The following is a 26599-nucleotide window of genomic DNA, read 5'->3' on the forward strand; positions in this document are numbered from 1 at the left end:
CTCTTGGATTTTGCCTGAGTCCAACTAATAGTTAACACATTGCTTTCCCAATACTATTAGGCAATCAGTTTGAGTGCAGTTTGAATGCTAAGTAGACCTCTTAGACTTTTATCTGTTTCTTTGCAGGGAGAAACAAAGTTGCTCATAATTTCAATCTGGCATAGAAAGAGAGAAAATGGGCAGCTATATACATAAGTATGTATTGTAGATGAACGTAAGGAAGAGTCAGTTGTTAACTTAGAACGGAAAAAAAAATGATAGATTCGATTTTAAAATCACCCATCTGGAAACAGATTTCTTAGTAACTGACATTGGGAGAGGTTTTAATTCATTTATTATGGGGAAAAGTGATTAACCTTTGTGAAAGCTATTCAAGAATTGATGTTGGTTTAAGAATTGGCACATAATGCAATAATGACTAGCATGGTATAGCAAGTAAAATATTGATATATTCCTGTGATGATGGTTGATGCTATGAATGGAGTCAGGGAGGAGAGTCACACCAGAGGACCTGTGTCTGAGAAGCTGAATTGCTTAAAAAAGAGCAGATTTTGACAATGGCAATCTTGAGATCAGTGTAATGTATATAGTGATAGGGTGTCATTTATTTTCAAGCATTCTTGAGCCTAACAATCCTAACTCCCAGGTGCTTCATTTCATTGGTTCCTAAACACTTGAGGAATATTCCTGGGAATAAGCACCAGGAAGGATTTACATATAAATTGCATTTACATATAAAAGCCGCAAGATTTCTCAACATATAACTTTACCAGGTAGCATAAAAAGGAAGTATAATCACTTTCAATGAGAGGTCTAATCAGCATTCAACTACTTGTACTAGATGCCTAAGGAAGGCAATGTGTTAAATGTAAATTCAACTCACACAAAATCCAATGATAAACAATTTGATGCAATGGTTAAAATCCTTGACTAGAAACCAGAAGACCATGAGTTTCAGTCCCACCTTGGATACAAAGTTAGCTAGGTGGCATTGGGCCAATCGCTCTCCTTCAGCCCCAGAAAGAAGGCAATAACAAGCCACTTCTGAAATTTTACCAAGAAAGCTAAAAGGATTCCAGTTGGCGGGAATTAACAATGACTTCAAGGTATAATAATAATAATAATAATAATAATAATAATAATAATAATAATAATAATAATAATAATAATAATAATAATAATAATAATAATAATAATTGCTATTCCAAAAGCACTGGAATTACATTTAAAACAGTTAAAACCTGACAAAATCACCATCAGTCGAATGCAAAAAGCTGCACTGCTTGGATCTGCACGTAGATTGCGAAAATATGTTACGACGTCCTAGGCCCCTGGGTGGGGCCCGACTAGTAATCAATGCCAAATCTGGCGAAGCAACTGGCCGCAGTGATACAATTGTATAATAATAATAATAATAATAATAATAATAATAATAATAATAATAACAACAACAACAACAACAACAACAACAACAACTCCGCCATTGCTGGTCCCAAGCCCGGATGAGAAAGGAGGAGAGTTGGGGTCAGGTTGGCAACCTGGTCTCATAAAAAAAACTTGCCAACCCATACAATAGGGTGAAAAAAAACGACTAAAAATTCTATACCGCATCGGTCGTCGTGCGGGATAACAACCTGATGATACTACACTGGACATACAGGACACGGGAGGGGCCGGAGCTCTGCTGGCAGGGGAAGAAGGGGCAACATCGAGAAAACTCAGATCACAAAAATGAACAAGAAAATCTGTTTGGTATAAAATGATTGAAATTATCTGAAGGTAAAAGTTTCTATGCTGACAAAATATTATTAAGTAGTAATAACCTAATGTATTAATAAATGAAAGTTATGGGGGGATCCATTTCCTGCACAATGTAACTGCCAAAATTTGTAACCTGTTCCACTACCCCTTTCCTTGTTTATTTTTTTAAAAAACCAATAAAATTTTGTTTAAAAAACAAAACAAAACAAGGGCCGCGGCGGATGTTGAGATCCCTGGGCATCCGTCAACAAGTGGGCTATAAGTCGACCAGCCAACAAAATGACAAAAATATAGTGCAGATGAAAATCGTGCCATAATGGCCTGTTATTACAACTCAGAGCCAAAAAAAGAGGCTATTTAAAGCAAATGTATGATTTATGGAAACAACAATATCCAGGTTCAAATGTTAGTGAACAACAACTAGCAGATCAAAGGCAATTTATTATATGGAATAAAGTGTTTAGTGAAGTTGAACTTGAAGAAATTCAGGCAAATTGCAAAAAAAAAAAAATCACAAGAGGAAATACCTGATATTCAAGACACAACTAAAGAAATCGTAGTAGAACTCCCAGAGGAAGCTGTCGGAGAGGAAATAACAACACTACCAGCAGAACCAGTTACCATTGAACCAACTGATGAACCAACTCAAAAACAAAAAGAACTGAAGGACAAGATCATGGAGCATTTTCTGGCTAGTGAGGAAAGGCAACGTTTACCATCATTAAAAACTGTCCCTAAGAAAATTTTGGGTCATATCATGAAAATGGTTAATGCAGTGCTTTCAACAATTGAATCGGGATCCATCTTGGAAACAAATCAGTTAATGTACAGTACAGCTGTAATAGTCACTAATGAACTAGGCATTAAAATCAAAGCACCTAATCACACAATGGAAAAAGCATCAAAGCCAAAGTGGAATATCCGATTAGAACAAAAAGTAAAAAAATTAAGGGCAGATGCTAGTAACTTAAAGAACATGCACGAGGAACGGCTTAAAAACAGCAAAATCATAGATCAGCTAATCAGAAGATATAGATTGGATACTAGAAACATCAATGAAGCTGTAGAGATTGTAAAACAGCAGATAACAGCAATAGCCAGAAAAATTGAGAGATATGAGGCACGAATCATCCAATACAAACAAAATCAACAATTTCGATCAGACCAACGGTGTTTTTATCAAAGTCTTAATGTGAATGGTGACACCAAAAGTGAAAAACCAGAAAAACAGGCCACAGCTGAATTCTGGAAAGAATTGTGGGAAAATGCAAAGGACTACAATAAGGAAGCAAAGTGGATACATGACTTTGAGAAAAGCATTGGTAACAAACAAATGCAAGTATTAGAAATAACAACTGAGATGGTCAAAAATTGAGTAAAAAAAGTAAAGAATTGGACATCACCTGGAAATGACCAATTACATGGTTTCTGGCTCAAATATCTGTCCAGTTTAGATGCAATATTGGCCAGGCAACTGAATGAGATTTTACAAAATGGTCAAATTGATGAATGGTTGACAACTGGAAAAACATACTTGATTCAGAAAGATGCAAATAAAGGAACAATACCTGAAAACTACAGACCAATAACATGCTTGCCAACAACCTTCAAATTACTCAAAGGCATTATTGCAGATAATATTATGGATTATTTGGAAACAAACAACATCTTGCCAGTAGAGCAAAAAGGCAACAAAAGAAGGAGCAGACGCACAAAATATCAGCTCCTAATTGATAAAATGATATTAGAAAATTGTAAAAAAAGAAAAACGAACTTGAATATGGTCTGGATTGATTATAAAAAGGCATTCGACTCATTGCCACATAGTTGGATCATAAAATGCTTAGAAACAACTGGCATTAACAAAAATATTACATCCTTCACTGAAAAGGCGATGAAACAATGGAGAACTGAGTTGGCAGTAGGGAATGAGAACTACGGAATGGTTAATATCAAGCGAGGAATTTTCCAGGGTGGTTCAATCTCAGCTCTTCTCTTCATCATCGCGATGATCCCGCTATCAGTAATCTTTTAAAAAATGAAATTAGGCTATCAAACAGCCAAAGAAGCTGAAAAAAAATTCGCATCTATTATATATGGATGATTTGAAACTCTATGGTAAGTCAGAAATAGAAATCCAATCACTGACAAACACAGTCCGAGTATTCAGCACCGATATTTCAATGCAGTTTGGCATGGAAAAATGCGCCACTGTATCCATAAAAAGGGGCAAAATCACTGCGTGTGAGGGAATTGAAATTAGTTGGCCAATGGCCAACTAATTAAATGCAATGAAAATGAAGCCTACAAATACTTTGGCATTTTGCAGTTGGATAACATCAAACATGGAGAAGTAAAAACTATTGTTAGGAGAGAGTACACCAACTGAGTTAGGAAAATTTTGAAATCTAAATTAAATGGTGGAAATACAATCAAGGCCATAAATACCAGGACCTAAAAATTGAAATTCAACTATTATGGCACAAACCAGCAGTGGTAATTCCAGTGGTAATCAGCACACTGGGTGCTATTCCAAAAGCACTGGAATTACATTTAAAACAGTTAAAACTTGACAAAATCACCATCTGTCAAATGCAAAAAGCTGCACTGCTTGGATCTGCACGTATATTACGAAAATACGTTATGACATCCTAGGCCCCTGGGTGGGGCCTGACTAATAATCAATGCCAAATCCGGCAAAACAACTGGCCGCTGTGATACAATATAATAATAATAATAATAATAATAATAATAATAATAATAATAATAATAATAATAATGACAATGTCCAAGAATTTTACAAGATACATCAATGAATTGAGCTTCCTGCAATAATACCAGCGGAACTGCAAAAAACTGCGCTGCTCGGATCTTATATTTTAAGAAGGCATTTGGTTGATACCTAGGACACTGGCAGCAAACCATATCAACCATTAGCACCAGTCACTGGTATTTGCAATGCATTTTTGAATGTTCAGTTGGCTGAGTTTCATATTTAATGAATAAAGTATATAATAATAGCATCAACAATAATAAAAATAATGTTGTTGTTAGTTGCGAAGCCATCTCTGACTCATCACGACCACATGGACAACATTCCTCCAGGCCTTCTTGCCTTCTACCATCTCCCAAAGTCCATTTAAGCTCATGCCAACTGCCTCCATCCAGCCACATCATTCTCTGTCGTCCCACTCTTGTTTTGCCCTCAATCATTCCCAGCATTATCCTCTTTTCCAGTGAGTCCTTCCTTCTCATTAGGTGGCCAAAGTATTTGAGTTCCATCTTCAGGAACTGGTCCTCTAAAAAGCAGTCAGGGTTGATCTCCTCTAGGACTGACCGGTTTGATTGCCTTGCAGTCCAAGGGACCCACAGGAATCTTCTCCAGCACCATAGTTCAAACCCTCAATTCTTTGGCGCTCAGCCTTTCTTATGGTCCAACTTTCACTCTGTGCCCAGTCTTTCCTTGCATAGCACCTCATTTGGAAAATATTTACATGGCAGCTTTCCAAGATAGATAAAGTCTGTAATCATAAATATTCTTTTGAAAGATTATTTGCCAGGCATTGCTGAATGTGAATGAGAGGAATTCACATTTGTTTAATAAAAGGGGTTTTGTCAGGACGAGGACTCTGCCTCGTGCTTTTTGGGGAAGCCTAGGTCAGAGCAATAGGAAATGCCAATGCTTGTTTAAAAGAGCTAAGAGATAATCTAACATTGTTCAATATTCAATTGTTGTGATCATTCCATTGAAGGAACATGAGGAATTCAAACTTGTTCATTTGGTTTCAAGATGAATAGAGAGTGTTTATGGACTGAAATGAGGATTGGATTGGCCATACCTTCCTCTTCCCAGATATGACAATGAAACTAAGGAAAGAGGAAATTTATTCAACAATATTGACATTCCCTGGAAAGATGCTCTTTCCCCCTTACCAAACCAAAGCAGATCAGTTGCCTGAACATTTGTCATTAGCACATAGGGTCATCTCCCAAACAAATTGAAGATGATATTGTGATTATAGGTAGTCTTCAATGTACGATCACAATTGGGATTGGAAATCTGGTCATAAATCATTACGGCTGTAAGCTGAGGCACCCATGTGACTCCAAGTGATTTTACAACATTTTTGCACCAGTCATTAAGCAAATTTGTTGTCATAAGTGTGAATCAATTCATTCAAATGGATTTGAATTGCAAATCATAGTCAAATGACCACAAAATGCCACAAGTTATAAAATTGATTGGTACCCAAACACCCAATTTGCACTCACATGATCAGGGGGGAAAATGTGACAATTTATGATGGTAGGGGAGTGATCATTCTGAGGCATAAATGCTAACCGTTGTTAAGCAATAAGTCATAAGTTGAGGATTAACTGTATTGAAAAATACCACAGTTATTTAGGTTTTTTAATATTATATTTAAGTACAGTTGTTCCTGGTTATAAAATATAACCAGGTGCCTTCCAGAGCAATCATGCGCAAATGCATAAAATTACCAATCAACAGGGAGACAATATAAATTTTGCCTTTGAAACCCAGGCACCTGAGCTTGTGTGGGGCTGGAAAGAACCTTGCCTGTGAATTTGAGACAGAAACACCCAATACCTTTGTAAAGTGGCTTTTTGCTCCCCTCACCACTGACAATAAGAACCACAAATACTGTGGGGGATGCGAAAAGCATTTTATTAAAGGGGTTCAAGATTTTATATAGGGCAGAGAAACAAAGGATGCATACATTTAATATATATGATGAATCAGAAAGATAAATAAGACATTGGTTAGATATGATCAAAAACAGAACCCTAAACAGTGGCTTGGCAGATCAGTGGGGATGAAGGAATGGTTCTGTGTCAGCCACAGGCATGTGTGTGAACATGTTTGTACAAGTAGGGGTTGTGTGCACCCACTGCTCGTGCAAACGGAGCTGCACATGCACACCTGCTCCCCGCTATGTGTTCAGTCCAGTTCCAAATGGGCCATAGCCCGGTATTGAGCCGCAGACCGAGGGTTGGGGATACTCTACCCTAAAATATATTGTATCTTCTTCTTTTCCACTCAGGCTTGTTTCTTTAACATTTGCAATATTCAAGGATTTCAGAATACAGCCTTATCGTTTGATTAATGATCCCCGAAAGGGCTGATTTTTTCACATTAAAATAAATGTTTTTGCTTTAAAGGAAAACATGATTTACTAAACTTAAAAAGGAGTGCAAGGAACAGAGTCACCAGTCAGAAATTTGAAAGTGTCATGAAGTGAAGCAGCAAACAGTAAAATATGTTCTTGCAAGAGTGGGTGGCCAGCTATGTGGGTGACACCTAGGAATAGATTTCATCAGCTTTTTATTCCCTCAATCCGAAGCACAAATCCCTCCTTTGCAGCCCCCTTTGACAAACACTACTGAGTCGCAATCTTCTCAGAATGCCTCTTCCCCTCTTCATGAACATCTCTATGTTTAATCTGTCTCCTCCCCTTTTCCCCAGTTTCCTTTTTTTCCTAGGCTACCTTTCCACCTTTTTAAATTGATTTCTTAGCCTACAGTTCCTGTTTCCTTACAATCTTAGCAGCATAAGCATAATAAATTGAGGCAAGCAGTTAATTTCTCTATTAGTATATGTGCCAGACTGTATGGTTAAAACTGTTGGCTAGTCAGCTTGCATAAGCTGACTCGCTTATTGGAATAGCAGAGTCTTCTTATTTTCCAGTCGTGACCTTTTTACCTTTAATGTCCCAATATCCTTCTGAACTTTTAAACACACATCTTTCAAAAGTAGTTTTTGTCAGGGTTCCAAATAACACCCCCAATGAAAGAAGACTCCGAAGCTTGGATTTCCTCAAAGTTCCATTTTATTAGAGATGTCATATTGGCGCATCTGGGAAATCCTGAATCTGAAAGTTTCCAGGTTTTCCCCATCCAAAAGAAAGTTCAAGTCCCTGCCCAGCACCCATATGTCCGTCACCTGGTCCAATCAAGCACCATCCAAAACTGGAGATGCCTCCCAGTCACCTCAACGCAGCTGCAGGTCAAGGTGGCCTTGACTCTCTGAGAAAGAATGTTATTTTGTTTAGCTACCAGAATTGTTACAAAATAGACGTAACTTCTATGCTAGGGTTAATATTTTCAAACCATAGAATATTGACCACATGAAAGTAAAGGCCTGGTTCATGGTGTGGTGGAGGTAGGGTGTGGAGAGTCTTTTTCATACCATCTTCCAAAAAGAGCTGCCACTAAAAGTGGTTTTGACAGGCCTTTCTCACTTATCATCTGTCCATCAGGCAAAACCTGGAGGTTAAAAAAAATGTATACCTTTAAAAACCACATGCGCAAAAACTTTTATTGGAGAAGGAATGTGCTTGAGAATATAGACAGCTTAATCACTGAAAATTAAGCACAGCAGCTTCCAGTCAGGATTTTTTATTTATTTTTTTGCCTTATGCAGCTTGCCGAGTTGCAAAACTCAAACTGCAACTGAGTTGCAGTTTCATCACTTTTCTACTGCTGCCTGGTCCAAATCAAGATAAAAGCTGGTTACTCACTGATCTTGGAGGGGAAATGGCCTGGTTTGTTTGGAGGCCTCTATGATTCATAATCCTGGTACTTTGGGGGCCAGAATTACAGATGATGTTTGGCAGAGATGTTTTGTCACAAATTACAGTATAAGCACATAGTGGTCAAGGGTTAGAACTCAGCTCAAATATGAAGACAGATTTGAGGTTCAGGGATTTAATCTTTGATTCTCAGTATAGGCCTAAACTATAGCATGGACTCTAGATGGCAACTGAAGTGTTCTCTAGCACAGTGGTGGGTTCCCAATCCCTTTCCAACCGGTACGGTTGGAACAGGCCTGGTGGCGTCCACATGGATGTGCACAGCATGCACATGCATCTTATTGCCTTCGCGAACCTCCGTGACACTCCAGCTGCTCAGCGGAGCGGAGTACAGGCGCTGTACGCATCATGCGCATGCACAGAAGCACGGAAGCCTTAAAAGACAGGTAAGGAGCTCAGGTGGGCAGGCGGGCCATCCGGAGCACCGTACCGAATGGTATCCGGTGCTCCGGACAGGCTCCGGGGCATACCCCCTGCAACCCACCACTGCTCTAGCAGAACATGGTCAAACCTTCTCTTTATTATAAGCTTGGAAATTAAGAACATAGGGACTCAGTTTGTCTTTCTTGGCTGAATAATTTAGTATACAACCGTAGAGAACAGGCACAGGAGGTCAATGGTCAATGGGCTGGTTCAGAGACAGTCTAATGTAGCCTGCTTTAGATGAAACCTCACCCCTTCCAGGAAAAGCTGTTCCTCACCTACCACTGTCATGTCCCCATTGGATCCCAGTTCAGAGGAGAAGGAGGAGTTGGAACCGGGACTATCTGATGGGGATGGCATTCCTCTGGAATGTTTGGAGAGGCCACGGGCTGAGGACAATGCTGTCCCAGGCCCCCCAGGCATTAGGGGAGGTAGGTTGACCGGACAGGAGCTGCCTGCCCTCACAGACATGGGGGAGGATCAGGCAGTGGTGATGAGAGACAGCAGATCCCTCTGACGAGGAACAGCTACCTCCCCCACTTGATCTGAGGCTATGGAGAGTAAAGCAGAGGCAAACTCAAAAGAGGTTTGCAAGCTGTTCGGGAGAAGGTCTCCCTGCTCCTCCTCTCAAGGAATACCTGGCTAGGGTTGACTTAAGCAGATGCCAGGGGGAGATTGTCTTTGTCGGGGACAATCGTTTGCTTTGGCATGCACTCCCCCAGTCTTGGAAAAACTCAGCCTTGACTCATGTTTCTGCCGGTGTCTTGCCTTGTGCCTTTGCCTTGTTGACTTGACTTGCCCTGTGGACCTTGACTCTGGACCTTGTCCCATGAACTTGCAGCTTATCTTTGGACTTCCTCTTTGCCTTTGTGAATTGGTTTGGTTGCTTGCTGGCTTTTGTTTGTGGCTGCCTTCAGGAAAGTTTGGGGTGGAATTTATAGGGCGGTTTGCTGTGGAATTTAACAAAGCAATAAAGGACTCTTTTGAAGTCTGCCACTGCCTAGGCAATCTGGGTCATAACACACTATTGGTTTTCCAGTGGTTACTTGCTGGATATAATGGGGGCAAGTCTTCTTCACTGAGGGAAAATAGTATATTGGATGACTCACATGGCAGATTCGTCAACTAATGATACTAAAACAAAACGGTTGGCAAGAAGCAATGGGTGGAAACTAATCAAGGGGAGAAGCAACCTAGAACTAAGAAGAATTTCCTGACAGTTAGAACAATTAATCCATGGAACAACTTGCCTCCAGAAGTTGTGGGTGCTCTGACACTGGAGGTTTTTAAGAAGAGATTGGACAACCATTTGTCTGAAATGGTATAGGGCAGCGATGGCGAACCTTTTAGACACTGAGTATCCAAAGTGCATGCATGCACATGCTCAAACTAAAAGATGTGCACATGTGTGAACATGTGCATGTGTGGACATGCATGAACATGTGCCTGCTTGGACATGCGTGGACATGCGTGGACATGCGTGGACATGCGTGGACATGCGTGGACTTGCACTCATGCACAGCAGAAGACCCAAAGACCAGCTGGCCAGTGGGAAGCAAGGCATCCCAACACAGGCAGTGCAGCAAGGAGTAAGATCTTTTTCTTTCATCAGCTTCTGTGTTGTCGTTTGCAGGGAAACAGAAGCTCACAAAAGAAACACCACGGAGATCTGACCTGGGGAGATGGCCGGTAGAGAGGGCTCTGCATGCCACCTCTGCCACGTGTGCTATAGGTTCGTCATCATGGGTATAGGGTTTCCTGCCTGAGCAGGGGGTTGGACTAGAAGACCTCCCAACTCTGTTCTGTTCCATAGAGACTAGTGAAATTGCAGATATGCTTTTAACATAATCACAACACCATCCTTGTAACTGTGTATGCAGTGGTGGGATTCAAATAATTTAACAACCGATTCTCTGCCCTAATCATTTCTTCCAACAACCAGTTCACTAAACTGCTCAGAAACGTAACAACTGGTTCTCCCGAAGTGGTGTGAACTGGCTGAATCCCATCATTGTGTGTATGTAATTTTCAAGCAGCTTATTTCTTAACCTAAAAATATCGCAAGAAGCCAATATGCTTGCTGAAGTTTGAAACTTACCTTAAATTCTCCAGGAGCCAGTTGGGTCCCGCTGAGGAGCACTTCAGGAAACACATAATTAGTGTTAAATGAGCCACTGAGGGAAAAGAAATTGAACCTGGTAGCAGCAGTATCAACTCGCTGGCCACATGACTTAGGATCTGTGCCGTTACACTTCAGGAGAGTGCAGATCTATAGTCAGAGGGGGAAAAAAGGGTTTACATGGAATTGGGTCAATCAAAATGAAGAATAACTGCCCAACAACTGAAACGATCTACACAACTACTAAGCACTTATGCATTAACATTGTTTTTACTTCCATTTCTTCAGTTGAAAAGATTCCCAGGGGATTTAATACAATAATACAATAGCAGAGTTGGAAGGGATCTTGGAGGTCTTCTAGTCCAACCCCCTGTCTAGGCAGGAAGCCCTATACCATTTATACAACCTCAAGCAATATAGAATAGTCTATTTTCAGGAGGTTGCTAAAACTAAAAAGAAACGAGTGAAAGAGCAAATATCATTTGACACCAAGCCCTTCAATATTATTGTGTTTTTTATAAGATGCACCATGATTTTGAAGAGGTAAATTAAAAAAAAAGTTTTTGCACTCTGCAGGCCTCCCAAACTCTATGCATGCCTCATTTGGGGGGGGGGGGGGATGCAGAGCTTTGGGAGGCTTGTAGAGTGCTCCTGTGGGATAGGGGCCACCAAAAAGAAGTAAAAACGGCTCTCCCCAGCCCTCAGGAGCACTTTGCAAGCCTCCCAAACTCTCTGCACGTCCATTTTTCCAAAGGGGGCAGGGTTTCGGTAGGCCAAAAATGCTGTATTTATTCAGTGTATAAGACGCACCCAGATTTTCACCCTCCTTTTTGAGGGAAAAAGGTGCTTCTTATACTCTGAAAAATATGGTACTTTTGTAACCTGTCTTTTAAAGGTTGTACGCCATATTCCTCTAGCAAGTCTTTTCAAGACCCGCTGATTCTTTTAGATATAATGAAGCTATTAGGAATTTTTAATTTCAGTCCTTTTCCTAGAAAATGATTGTTCTGTGAGAACTGTCATACATCACTCTTTTATAATTATCTCATAGAATGGTTATAACTAAAGTATGTGTGTTTCCAGAACAGCACATGTTGCACCCTAGCTCTCTGAGCTGCACTGGTTGTCAGTTTGCTTCCAGGCCCAATTCAAGGTGTTGATCTTAACCTTTAAAGCCCACCTTGGCATGGGGACCTGGTTATCTGAGGGACCACCTCTTCCCAATTATACTAGCCTGGCTCATCATTTCAGAAAGTCCTCAAGACCTAGTTAATATCATTAGATCTGAGGCTCCCAGGGAACCAGAGAATTACTTAAATGGTTCCATTGTTTGAGGTAGTCATTTTTATCCTCGGTTGTTTTATATTTGTTTTTTATATTATTTATTTTGTGTGTGTGTGTGTGTGTGTGTGTGTGTGTGTGTATCGAACTATCCTAAAGACACGAGTTCCAGGTGTAGCTATAAAAGAAGAGACAGACATTGCGATCTCCGGAACTTAAAATATATTATCTACTTAGCTTTCGTTAGCCTCTGCTAACATCATCAAGAGTGTAAAAACTACCATCCGAACTAACATCGGACAGCTCAGCTCATGGAGATGAGCAGCTCAAGCTGTGTGCAATAAGGGAGGAAGCAACAGGAGCTAAGCCTCCATCGATTAACATGTCTGAAGTAAAAACGACAGAGCTAATTACAGGTGGGAGGCGGGTGGATGGGCCCATCATGTGCGCAATGGCCAAATTGATCAGTGATGCATAAAGGCAAATATCTCTTCAATGGTAGTTTTTACATTCTGACGATGTTAGCAGAGGTTAACGAAAGCTAAGTGGATAATATATTTTAAGTTCTGGAGATTGCGATGTCTGTCTCTTCTTTGATGTGTGTGTGTGTGTGAGGGGTGGGTTGCTGCCGGCATTACCACCTGTTCGCTTTGTGCGCTCTTTGCCCAATGTCCACTACTGGTTCGCCCAAATTGGTGAGAACTGGTAGCAACCCACCTTTGGTGTGTGTGTGTGGTTTTCATCTGATTGTTATGTCCATAGCGCAACGTAGCGTAACATAACGTAATGTAACGTAACATAACATAAATTGTTATTCTTTTGTTATGCCAAAAGAATCACTTTGGCAACTATACAAATCTGGCAAATAAATAAATATGGAGAAAAGATGGAAGAATAGTCTTTTTGGGGGAGTGTTGTTTGTGCGTATGTAGCCCTGATGGCTTTGTCAAGCTGAAAGGTTTTTGTTCCCTTCAATTCATAGAAAGTACTTTATCATGGAAAGTTTTTACCCCTTCCATTTAGTAGGAAGTATTTTATTGAGGCCAGCCATACCCTGAGGCAATGAAGCAGATGTTTCAGGCATGCGATACTGAAGATACATGCTGAACGTCAAAGCTATTTATATATGCTATTTATATATGCCATTTATATATGCTGACTTTCTAAATAGCCTGCTGCCTTCCACTGTGGTAAAGATGCCAGTAAGAAGAACAGTTTAGCTGAAAATCTAACTGTTGACAACATGCCTTAGTCAGAACAATAACCTGGTCCAGTTCAGATATGGATCCTTGCTCTTCTCTCTTCCATACATGAAAGTCCCACAACCCATCATGCCTCATTGAGTTCCTTACCTGCAAATAATATTCTCCTTCAATCACATGAAGCCCATCAAAAACACCCAAAGCATAAACTTCATCCTCTTGCTTCTCTGCCATACTGTAGTTCAAATAACAGCAGAGGTTTTTCTGGCAGACGGTATAGTTTCCTGCCTCCTGCGCTAGTTCTGTAAAGGTGAAATTATCAAAATAGATACTGTTATGAAATACTGGGCTGTCCGGTGAGACATGTGGAAGTCCTGACGCATGCAAGCTCCAGTTGAAAGGTGCCGGGTAGGTGGGAGAAAGACGGGGACGTGCCTCAATTTCTGCGAGCAAGAGTTTGCCACTCTGGCTTTCCATATCAAAGTGATAGGCCTTTGGGCCACTGGGTGTAAAAATGCCGCTCCCTGTGAAGACAAAAGAAATGGACAGATCTGTTCATCTACCGGTACATCACAATGGTAAAAAAGTTACTTGGAATGCAGCTTGTCAAGTTCTTGTTAGAAACTGGCCAATGAAAATTTTGCTGAACCAGAAACAACCCAGATACATCCCTTGGGGAGTAAATACAAGAAGACCTGGATTTTGAACATGGATGATTCAGAATTGGAATCCTGATCAGTTCAGAAATCTGTCTTTTAAACATCTGTTCAACTTCATCCTGCACCTGAAGTGGCATCTTGGTATCCCTCATAGAAGGAATAGCAAAAGGAATACAGGTAGTCCTCACTTACTGACAGATGATGGGGCCAGAAAGTCTATTGCTAAGGTGATGCAGTCATAAAGTGAAATGTCTCATGCCTGTGTCAATCTACATTGGTTTATCAGTTCCAGTTGTGATCATTAAGCAAATGCTAGGTGGTTGTTAAAAGGGACCCAGTAGCTCAGTGGCTAAGTTGCTGAGCTTGTCAATCAAAAAGTCGGCAGTTCAGCAGTTCGAATCCCTAGTGCCATGTAACAGAGAGAGAGAGAGAGCTCCCGTTACTTGTCCCAGCTTCTGCCAACCTAGCAGTTCAAAAGCACATAAAAAATGCAAGTAGAAAAAATAGGGACCATCTTTGGTGGGAAGGTAACAGCATTCTGTGCACCTTCAGCATTTAGTAATGCTGCTGGCCACATGACCATGGAGACACTCTTCAGACAGCGCTGGCTCTTTGGCTTTGAAACGGAGATATGCGCTGCCCCCTAGCTTCAGGAATAACTAGCACATATGTGCGACAGGAATCTTTACCTTTACCTTAAGTGGTTGTTAGGCGTGACCTCATGTGATCACTATGCGATCTCCTTCTGGCTTCCCCACTGACTTTGCTTTCAGGAGGGCAGAAGGGAATGGGGTAAGTGGTGATCACATGACCACAGTTCCCTGCAACATGGGTCATTGGCAGCCAGTTATCAAATATCCAAATTGCGATCATGAAATTGTGGGGATGCTGCAATGGCCACAAATTCGAAGACCAGTTGGATTTTTCACTTTTCCCAGCACCATCCAGCATCAACTTCAAACAGTTGCTGAATGAGTGGTTGGCAAGTGAGGACTAATGAAATGCCTTTGAAGAATGCCACTTGTGAATCTCTCCTGTGCATCCAAATGGATACAGAAAAGTCACGAGAGCTATCTGTGGAGCAATAATTCCAGATACCTAGAAATTCACATAGCCATAGATTTCAGGAAATAATATTTTAATGCTCACTTCAAAAGTAATGTGGTCTGGCATCAGAGGTGGGCTGCTACCGGTTCGAGTGAACCGGTAGTGGAAATTATGACTGGGTCGCCGAACCGATAGGGACGGCAGGCTGGCCAAAGCCCCGAACCAGTTCCCCGGTCGCTTTTTAGTCATTTTGTAATGGTCTGTGCATGCACAGAACAATTTACAGGCAATTGTGTATGCACAAGCAATGTGCGATGGGGGGGGGCATGTGAGCCAAGCAAACCGGCTGTAACGCCAGCAGCAACCCACCCCTGGCTGTTTTTGTCAGCTTTTTGATTCTCCTGGAATAATTTTAAAAGGGGAGTTTTTACAAGTCTTTTTAAAATTAATTTTTTTGTCCATCTAATTTTTTGTTTCACAGCTTAGCCGGTCCCTGAATTCATTTTTATATAGCCTTTATAGACTCCTCTAATTGAGCCATTGAATTTTATCCCTGTGGCTGATAAAAATCAGAAACACAGTTTTTCTAGTGGTTCTATATTTTACTATAGGAATGATACATAATGAAACTTAATAATAAACTAATAACAATAGACGCCCTACAAAAAAGGTCCTAGACTTATCCACGTTTGTATGATCCCTCTTTACATGTTTATGCAATTGCCCTATCTAAAACAAATAATGAATTAAGAGTTGGAGCCATCAGTAGATTGTTCGTAGATGACTGAATTACTTAAGTTTTGACACCAAAACCATCTTGGCATGTTCATAATTTAGATTTGGCTAGAGCAATTTTCAAATGCAATTATTTAACAATCAGGCAGGCAGAGTTTTTATAAAACAAGAGTGAATTTAAACCTTTTTCTTCCAGTTCCTCCCTCTTTGTGTTCTTCCGATTTTGTTCCTATTGTGCTGACTCACTTCCCTTTTTATTGTTTACATTCTGCCAACAAGGTCTCTATCCTATTATGCTGAGCCACTTCCAAGTTGCTATTTTCCCATTTCAATGTTTTGCTATATTTTATTTATTTAATACATTTATATAGCCCCCCCCATCTAATAACCAACTCTGGGCGGCTCCCAATCAAAAGTTAAAACAGCATAATAGCCACATTAAAACTATAAAACTAAGCACATTAAAAACATTGAAAGCAATGAAAACCTGGTACCAAATCAAATGTAACCCGCTATCTCTCATCATTAAAATAGCAACTGCAATAGCACTTAGACTTATATACCGCTTCATAGTGCTTTACAACCCTCTCTAAGTGGTTTTACACAGTCAACCTATTGCCCCCAACAATCTGGGTCCTAATTTTACAGACCTTGGAATGCTCATCAGCAATAATACATTATGTTTTCCACTGTGTTTGCCTATACATTATATCAGGGGTGGGTTCCAACTGGTGCCACTTCCAGTTCATTCAGGGACGTGCTATGCGCAGTACTGAGAAAGAAAATGCTTCTGCTAAATGCTAAATACGGTTCCAAAGCTTTAAAGCTGAAGGCACACAACATGTAAAGTAAGACAAACAAACCACCTTATGATTTTCTCTGAAGTGTGAACGCAGTCGTTAGTATGCATTCATTTATATGCATTACACATATTAAGATCTAGTTTTAAACCAAGCATATAAAAATTGTAGTTACCAGTAATGTCCAAACTGGGTTTGTGTATATTAGCCGCAAGGACATTCACACGCATTCCCATTGCCCAGGCTGAGTAATATTGAACAGCAGACAAAAGGGGTAGAGTATTTAACCAAGCAGTTGGAAAAAGAATGGTGTCCACCTTGAATTTTTCCACCAATGAGATGGCAGGTTCACGAAAGTTAAGCATATCAGCGCAAGTGAAAACACCAAACTTCCCAAAGGAGGTGTTGAAGTTGACAAACTGTGGCTCCTTTGCAAAATTGAATTGGATTTCTGAGGCAAAAAGGTTGTACTGTTTATGAAAAGAGAGAGAGAAAGACAATTTATATCATTAGAAGACAATTATTCCCTATAAAAACAGGGATGAACACATGTGATGCTGATGTTTTTCTAGTAGATATTTATTGCTTTCCATTACAATGTTATAAAAGAATCAATCAGTGAAAACTAAGGTCTTGATAATACCTGGATTTTATATTCTCAAAATGAAGAAGTTAGCCACTGAGTGTTTCATGCTTCAAGTAGCACTTGGAGCATTTCTTGCTCCTCAAAGCTTTTATGGAAATGTCAGGTGAGAGTATATGTTTCTTTTAATTCAAATACAGCAGTATTCCTTTCAATTTTGTACTGTGTTTACACAGAGGATTGTCTGACTGATAGGGCTACCATGTTTAGATGGCAACTAATGGACATTACAACATTTGAAGCCTGTATTAGTCATCCTAATAATAGTTACCTTGTGATAACGGGCCAGAAACTTTCCTTCTGAATCATAAACAACATTGGTATTGTACTGATAGCGACCATCGCTGGGACACTTAGGATCACTGGAGTTGCACGTTTTTTTGTCGCCCATGTTGGCAACCACATAGATGCCATAATTCTTTGCCATGCAACTAAGCCTTTTCTGCACTGGGTTAAATCCAAACCTAAAATGGAAAGGAAGAATTGAATGAGGAAGGCAGCATCTAGGAACTAGAAACCAAGTAGATCGATCCACAGTGCACAGATACTAGCTTGCTAAATGCATTCTTGCCGAGCTGGGATAAGGAAGGAAGAAAAGGCGAAATTTAAATGCTGATTGATTCAGAAGCAGCAGGTGGGAGAAGTCAGCAGGATAAATGATGAAAACAGCATTGTACCATCATGGTGAACATTTTGCCTCCTTTGCATCTTGATATTGCATGCCTGGATCAAAGGGCTGGAGCTTGTGTTATGCAATTGCTGATTTTCATTTTGATGAAAGCCTCTGATTCTACAAATACCTTTGTTCAGAATTTTAAAACCCTTTAAGAGGTCTTTTTTTTTGAGTAAGCAGAAATGAATAACATATTTTCAAGGAAACACTAAACAAAAATGATATATGGACGTCTTACTATCAATATATCAGTGGTGGCTAGAAAAGTGACCCCAAAAGAAGAGGCAAATTTATTATCTGTGGCCTGATACATATTTTGCATAACTGTTTGTGTCTTCATAACATATATCAAGATTGAGGCTTGTATATTATTTTACAGTGTATACATTATTCTACATACTACTAAAACTCTCACCGTGATCTTTAACTGGGCGAAACATTACATTAGTCTGCCAGTAGTTCTAGATTGGCAATTTTGAGAATTTCTAGTCAGGCCGTCCTGATGGAGGAATTCCTGAGTGTTACAAGACCCATATTTCTGGGTCAGGGGTGAAATGCTCTGAAGTCTGCTACTGGTTCTCTTTGCTACCTGTAGAACAAAATGCTACTGGTTCGCCAGTCCGAATCAGTAGCATTTCACTCCTGTTCTGGGTGACACTTGGCCTCTGGTCAGGTCGCAGCTGACCAGAATTCTAGAGTTAACTAATATTATCACATCCCTGACATCCCTAAGACAGAACTGGCTGTGACCTTGCTATAAATATTCATGCAAATTGTTGAGCTTCAGTTACTCATCTCGACTGAGGGCAACCTTTTCCTTAATGTTATCTATAAAATATTTCCCTGTAAATGATACAATAGTGACAAGCTGGGGTGGTTTTTTTTTTAAGGTTGTTGAGTTTCACTTGTGCCATACAGCTTGGATTGTAACAGTGGTGTGCTGACGTTGTTTTGTATCTGGAATTTTTCTTTTGAGCCAATTTGGCACACAGCCACCACCGCCTAGTGTGCCAATCAGCTGTTCCACAGTTAGGGGTTTGGCAGTGGTGATGAAGCCAGCAGAACTGGTTCTTAAACATTCAGCAGCACATCACTGCCTGTAAGTGACTGACCGCGCAAAACAGGGAGTGCCTGCTGTTGTGTCACTACGACCTTTTATTAATAAAGTGACTCAAATTCACTGAATTCTTTACTGTGCCTGGGTAGAGATTTGTTTTACCCTGTGATGAGGCAGAATGGGTGTTCTCTTGTGAGCTCTGGTACCTCTGGCTTGGATACACAGTCCTTCTGGCTTCTTCAGGAGGCTGGGGAGGGGGGAGAAGCTGGATCTGGGAGGTATGGATACCCTATTAGGAGAGGAGATCATATTACTCATCACCTTGAAGATGGCAGTGGATTGGCCCCTGCTGAAGAGAACTTCTCTGGGTTCAGCTATACTGGATAATTACCACTCCCCCCCCCTCTTTTTTTTTCTAGGAAAGAATGCTGGAAATGTGGTAGGACTTGAATTACAGAGTGCCCTAAAGGCAGTGGTGAATTTCAAAAAAATTTATTACCGGTTCTGTGAGCGTGGCTTGGTGGGTGTGGCGGGGGACGGATACTACAAAATCACCATTCCATCCCCACCCATGGGGGAAGGATATTGCGAAATTTCCATTCCCACCCCACTCTGGGACCAGCCAGAAGTGGTATTTGCCGGTTCTCCAAACTACTCAAAATTTCCGCTAAGGGGTTCTCCAGAACCTGTCAGAACCTGCTGAATTTCACCCCTACCTAAAGGGAATAAATTGTCTGGACTCCTTACACGTCTCAGTTCAGACCAGGCATCAAAGGGGAAAAGGTTGAATGGTTTTGGTGGATGACATTTTTCAAAACCTTGACTGGGAAAATATGCCCTTTCCAAAACAGCTCCTGGTTTGATTCCATTGAACATGGGATCCTTTTGAATTGGCTGTAAGAGTTAGGCGTATTTCTCTACAATAATTCTGATCTGTTCTAAGTAGGTAATGGCAGTTGGTGGGTGGCAGGGAACATAAGTTTGCTCAGTGAACCCAGCATTTTAAAGATGGTCCATATCCCCCGTACTTGCATAAAATTGTTGGAAGAGGCTACACATGGCTTTGGATTGAATCAGTGGTATGGAAAGTAATGAAGATGAACTTGATGAAGCTAGGCAGAAGCTGTTGCTTAGGCAAAAGGGGATGAAATATTTTTCATCATACTGTCCAGATGATATCTGGAAATTGTATAGGCATATACCCCCCACTTCACTGGAGTGAAAGAAGAGGAAGGTGGTACAGATCGATTAGATTTTCAAGATTCTATTATTATAGCCAGTATCAATTAAAGCAGGGGTGCCAAACCCACAAAGTCACAGCGGCGTCAAGTGACATATCAGGACTCCCCCCCCTTTGCTAAACCAGGAGTGGGCATGGCCAGCGTGTGACGCACCCGGCCCACGGGCCACAAGTTTGACACCCCTGAATTAAAGTATCCTAAGCTTTCCTGTGGAGTTGATTTGATGGTCTGGTCTACCTGGTGGGGCTAACATCTCTGCTGATAATATCCACATATTTCAATCCAGAGTCAGAACAGAAGTCCAGTGGATCTTGATCTGTTGTCTATGGGCTGGGTGGGATACCGCAGGCAGAAAGTGAATTCCACCAAGAAAGGAATGTTGTTTGTTGAAAAAACAACTATATCTTCTTGGGCCATAATATTCAGACAGGGCAGCACTTCCCCAAAGGAAATTAACTTAATTTTTTTACAGAGAATTGTGCTCTCAGATATACAAAAGTGCAGTAAACTAAGGAATTTAAAATATAACTACATTACATGGGGAAAGCTATTTCTATATTGCCACCTAGTGACAGAAATCTGAACAGGCAAGTTTACTTGTCAATTCAGTCCGGAACAATATTTTTAGAACTTTAGCACTTTATTTTTAGAACATAATTCTCAACATAAACTAATAAAAGAAATCCGCAAAATGTGTATGAACATTTTCTCTCAGAGACTTGTTTAATCATGGCAATATGCTTCCCAAAGAACCCAGCTTTAATAAATTAAATTCAGAAAGGTTTTTTTAAACGAAAAATCTAATTTCACTAGGAATCACTTGCAAAACTCACATCTGAACAGCATTTTCTAATTGCATGTGCAATTTTATTCAAACAAAATCCAAGAAAAGCATAATATAATATTTCATATATGAGGTAAATAAAGTTGTGTGGCTATTCTTAATTATCCAACCAATAATAATTCTACCCTTACAGTACAAATACAAACTGGAATCACTGTTGTATACGTACAAGAGCATTAGAAAAACCCACCGTTAGTTCACTATAAGAATGGAGAAGTAACCAAGACTCATTATACTACTTTGTATATGAAGCTTATTTATTAAATTTATATGCAACCAATCACACTAGTCAAAGTGACTCTCTACCTTCAAGGAGGTTCTACTTAGATTTGATGAGATTACCTTTCTGGATCATTGCACGGAATCCAGTTTACTTCAGGATCTGGTATATCCTCAAGATAAGGATAAATTGTTTCCCGAGTAAAGACCCATCCATAAATGCCATCTTCAGAGGTCACAATGATACGGGCTCCCTGTAAAGAAGAAAAGAAGAAGAATGCCAGTTCAGTTAAGAGACTCCACTGCTTCCAAGAACAAAGAACTTACTATCCCTGCATCTGTTGTACCTGTTCAGCAGCTGTCTTGATGGCTTCTTCTAAGATGTCTAGATTTCTGTTCATTAAATTCAGGGCTTCTTCTGGAGAGACAAGTTTTGGGGTGGGTCCTGTAAGTATAACAGCATGCTCATAGACGGCAGCAAGGAATGTTTCCACAGCAGAGGCCCCAAGAAAAGCCCCAGTCAGGAAGACAACGCAAAGGTGAGGCTGGAAGGCAACCATGCTTGCAGAGCCAGATTCTGGCTCAGACTGACACCAAATGGAGGTCTGTTTAGCTTAATAAGAAGGGAGGGATGGGGTTATTTGGTGAGTGACAATTTCTTTGTTACATCACCAGCTACTCTAGGGGAAGATTGCTAAACACAGTGATTACCACATTACATCCTTTGTACCCAAACTTCCTGAAAGTAGAAATATCTTTATTAAGAAACATATTAGAAGAGACAGAGGGAGCATTCAGTTCCTGAAATGAAGTCAGCTTTACCTACCTGACACTGTAACTGGGAAATTCCCCATTCAGGTTTGAAAGATACTTGATACAAGAAGTCAACCAATTACTTGGTATTCCGCAATCTGATCAGAAACACAACTTTTTCTAAAAAAGTTATCAGATATAATAAGAAATGTATAAGAGGTCTGTTAAGCCAGTACATACTAGATTTCAGTAACCTTCCTTTCTCTCCAGAATCACTTTTTTGGGGGGAGGGGGGGAGATTCCCCCTTTTGCGGTTTACTGCTCCTTTTTAAAGTGGCTGATTCAGCAAATCATAATTAATAATCTTGACATAGATCATACATGTACAAGAAACTCACCAGGCAGGGGAGAGTAAAACAAATGCAACGAGTGTTTTCATGAATAAAATGCAACAATTATCTTACTGTTTTCAAGAAAAAATAAATAAATAAAAAGAATAAAAAAAATAAAAAAAATCAACCCCCAGCTACTACAGGTACTATAAACAAATTCTGCTTGAAAGTTTGGCAAAGTCTAAAGAGGCATCTGATGACGTTAGTTACCAAGTGCTCATGGTCCTGGGATCCAGCAGCTTTCAACATTTGATGACTTCCTGATTGCAGGTTCCTTTCTGGCACGCTTTCTGGTAGGCTCGAAAATAATCTTTGTTTGTCCCCTTAATGTATTTCTTATCAATAAAGTCTTTTTTGGTTAAGGTTACAAAACCTGCTTTACAGATACTTGGTGACATTCTAAGATTCTCATGCTCAGAAATGCACCCACCCACCCACAAAATGCTTCCAAAACAGTTCTTCTTCTATAAGTTATATAAAAGTTATAAATACCAATATTTCTTAAATTCTTTAAAATTACAACATCTTCTTCTTCTTCTTTCTGTAATCTATCTGTCCTAATAAACAAAGCCATAAATCGCAAGTTTTATTTTTATTTTTGCATTTTTATGCAAAAAGTCCATAAGAAACCTCCAGTCATCAATAAATGTAGGTCACATCGCACTCATGTCGAAAGCATTGAAGTGCTTCTGGATTGAAAGGATTAGCCAGTGACATCGCTGCTGTCCAGGGGAAGCCCAGGTTGGGGAAGCCTAGTGTCATGTCCCCACCAGGAGCTGGAGCGAAGGATGGGTGCTCACTCCATCCTTTACAGTATCCTTCCCCTGGAGTGGGGTGGAAATGGAGATTTTGCAGTATCCTTTCCCTACCATACCCACCAAGCCTTATCGCACCCACAGAACTGGTAATAATTCTTTTTGAATCCCACTACTTGTTATCTTAATAGCTCTTCCCTGGAGTAGGTTGTCGGTATGATTTTGGACTGCAGTGTCCAAAATTGGCAGAGTTTTCCAAGTGGGATCCATCTGAGCAAGTCAGGATGAAGTGTGGAAGTTACCTCGTGCAATCTGGCCTTTATAACCATGTTAATACAGTCAAAATAGTATTTGTCTTTTTAGCACCCAGGACATCCAGATCTTTTTTTATAATTTCTACTAATCCTCCCAACCTTTAATCTTTATTTTTTTTTCCTCCCCTGATGTAGACTTGACATTTTTCTCTCTTAACTATCACCCTGCTTGTTCTGCCTGTCTATATGTTTTTAAAGTTTTCTTTTTTAAGGTGTAGCTACTTCTCCTAATTTTATGTCATTTGCAAATTTGATAATCAACCCCTCAATCCTTTTATCCAGTTTATTAGTAAACATATTAAATGGCACATTGTCTTGAAGAGGAGCCCTGAGAGGTTCCCCTCAATATTCTTCAATTTAATATGCAGCTTTCATGACCCTTCATGGCTCTGGTCAGTTGGTCAATTATCAATCAATAAAACACTTGTATCATTCTATACCAGGGGTTCCCAATCTGGTAACTTTAAGGCCTGTGACTTCAGCTTCCAGAATTTCTCAACCAGCCACGTTTGGGAACCCCTGATCTAGGCCACTTTTTACCATGTTATTAATGAAAAGTTGATTGCAAATATAGTATATTTGCAAATACAACAATAAGATGCATCAACATAAAGTTCAGTAGCAGAACAGCGCACGCAGCAATAATATTTTACAAAGTGCAAACTTCTTAGTATTGTCCAATCTATATATTAGCTGTTCTTACCTATACTTCAATAGAAGTAAAATTGAATATCACAGTTCATGGAGATAACCACTGATAGCCACGAGGAAAATGTAGCCCCACTTTGGAGGAGATTTTCTTTTCTGAGAATATCCAGACTGGGAAACCCAACTTGTGGGATACACAGCAGTAGCTTGTGGAATACACAGCAGTAGCAAAATTAACATTATAAATTCAAAAAGGTTTGGTTGACTAAATGTAAGAAAGAATTCCCTATATTTTACATATTATATACAATAAGGCAAACTCAGCTGCAGAATTAAAATATTTGAACTATCCCAAAACCAAACAAAAATCATTTCTGACTGAAATAGCTTAAAATATTCACCCATCAACAATCCAGACTTCACTTTACAGCTTGGAGCCTTAGACAATCAAAGACACTGGATTCATTTCCTAGCAATTAAGTCCTAACTTGGGTTGGTAACAGAGCTGGGCATCACATACTGTAACAACCGGTTCGCCCACAACCAAAAATGTGAGCCCGCACGGTAGTGGTGGGTTCCGGATCCCGTTGCAACTGGTAAGGTGCAACGGGGCCTGGCATCCACCACATGAATGCATGCAGCACACGCGCACAGATGCACTCCAGCTTCTCGGCGGAGCATCACGCAGGCGCCGTACGCTTCGTGTGCGTGCGCGGAAGCGGTGAAGAGCTCAAATACAGGTAAGGAGAGTGGGCGGGCAGGTGGGCCCTCCGGAACACCGTATTAGAACACTACCCGGTGCTCCGCCACGCACTGGTACGCCCGTACCAGGATGTACCGCCTGCAACCCACCACTGCCACACGGCATCGAAAAACCGGCGATTATATAGGACGTGATAGTGCCAGGGTAGTTGGGTGGGCCCAGCCACTGGTTGGAACTACCAGTTTGCCTGAACTGGTCTGAACTGGCAGCAGCCCACCAATGGTTGGTAGTTTGGTTCCTGGATAGATCTGAAAACTAATTTCTAAATCAATTCTAAGGAAGGCTTATCTATATCAGAATATTGATTATAGAGGCTATGAAAGCTGGCTGGGCAAAATATTTGTTCTGAGACTTCCTTAAGTTCAAGAAACTACTAATGTCTGAGAGCTTCTTTTTTGCAGAATGGGACAACTTACTGCAGCCAATTCAGACAACTTGCTGCGGCCATCACACCATGGAACAACTCGCCATGGGGCAATCCACGTGGGTAACTCAGTGCAATCAATATTATCCACCACCGTTTCTTCTCATTAATTCCATTGACCCCAAAAAATCTTTTCCTCTTTTCCTTCTGTGGTCATCTGACCAAGCGTGACTATACACCGAAGTGCATGGAACACAATCATCTTCCCACCAAAGTGGTACTAATTTATTTATTTGCATTTACATGCTTTCGAACTGCTAGGTTTGCAGGAGCTGGGGTAAATAACAGGAGTTCACCCCATTGCACGGGTCTCAAACCTGGGCTATCAGCTTTCCATCTGAGAAGCTCAGCGCTTTTAACCGCTAAGCCATGGTGCCCTTCTTTTCAAGTTAGAACCCTTTAAAATGAATATCATTTCTTTCCCCTGAACTGAAGCTTGGTTGCTCACTTGGGGAAATTAATTTTCCAGTTAAGTGGTGCATGATGAGTACTACGTAAGAGTACCAACAGGATGCCTAGTAGACTCTACACACACACACACACACACAATCACAAGCATTTCATTTTAAAACAAAGCTTGCCTTTACTGCTTATCTTTTCAAACATCTTTTGGTTAATGGATACTGGAGTAGATTAGTTCAATGTATTTCACATTATAACGCCCCTTGTCCCCAATTAATGACTGCGAAAGGACATAATAATGGAGGAAGGAGCTTCAAGCACCTACAGTACTGCACATACATCTGACTAAGGGGCATTTGCACCCCTCTTCAAATGAGCAAAATGTGCTCTGTGTTGCCGACACACAGAAGTAGCAGGATTTTGCAAGCCAAAGGCTGTGATTTAAGTATGCACTTCATGTCAAACATTTGCTGCACTTTTGGAAGCCTAAGCTTTAAATGTACATTGAGTTCTTTGACTCTATGAACTTTGGTATGTACGGCAGAGGTGGGTTGCTTCCAGTTTGGCCCAATTCAGCCGAACCAGTAGTGGGGAGCAGGAGGCTCCACCCACTCACCCAGACGCTACTGCGCATGTGCAGAAGTGTTGCACACATGTGAGCACAAGCAAACCGGTTAGCAACCGACACTGATGTACGCTTTCTGTTTCTTCCGTCTTGATATTGACTTTCAGAGAGTGTCTTTAAAAAGGAAAGATACAAATGCATGTACAGAATGCAGTTCCATATCAACGCCCAGTGAACTGACCAAACCAAAGTAGGATCATTTGAAATA

General features: G+C 40.5%; 1 protein-coding gene across 1 annotated transcript; it reads right to left on the bottom strand.

Annotated features, from left to right (window-relative positions):
* Positions 1–6448: 6448 nt before the first annotated feature.
* On the bottom strand, positions 6449–21945 carry LOC309388495 (pantetheinase-like). The gene is made up of 7 exons (XM_081945874.1): positions 21663–21945; positions 21439–21569; positions 17553–17745; positions 16814–17108; positions 13548–13921; positions 10894–11064; positions 6449–8046 (listed from the first exon to the last, which is right to left on the bottom strand). Exons 1-7 carry the CDS (start codon positions 21873–21875, stop codon positions 7927–7929), a joined length of 1497 nt encoding a protein of 498 aa, XP_081802000.1. The 5' UTR covers positions 21876–21945; the 3' UTR covers positions 6449–7926.
* Positions 21946–26599: the final 4654 nt, after the last annotated feature.

This window comes from Natrix helvetica (genome assembly GCF_964273705.1).
Source record: "Natrix helvetica genome assembly, chromosome: 2".
In the NCBI taxonomy this organism is placed as follows: Eukaryota; Metazoa; Chordata; class Lepidosauria; order Squamata; family Natricidae; genus Natrix; species Natrix helvetica.

Bases quoted from the DNA above. Each gene is read 5' to 3' on its own strand.
- LOC309388495 (XM_081945874.1), bottom strand. From the start codon at position 21,875: ATGGTTGCCTTCCAGCCTCACCTTTGCGTTGTCTTCCTGACTGGGGCT. The intron at 13,922-16,813 runs GTAACTACAATT...TTGTCTTCACAG, and splicing joins ACCCAGTTTGGACATTACTG to GGAGCGGCATTTTTACACCC. The intron at 11,065-13,547 runs GTAAGGAACTCA...CTCTGACTATAG, and splicing joins AAGGAGAATATTATTTGCAG to ATCTGCACTCTCCTGAAGTG.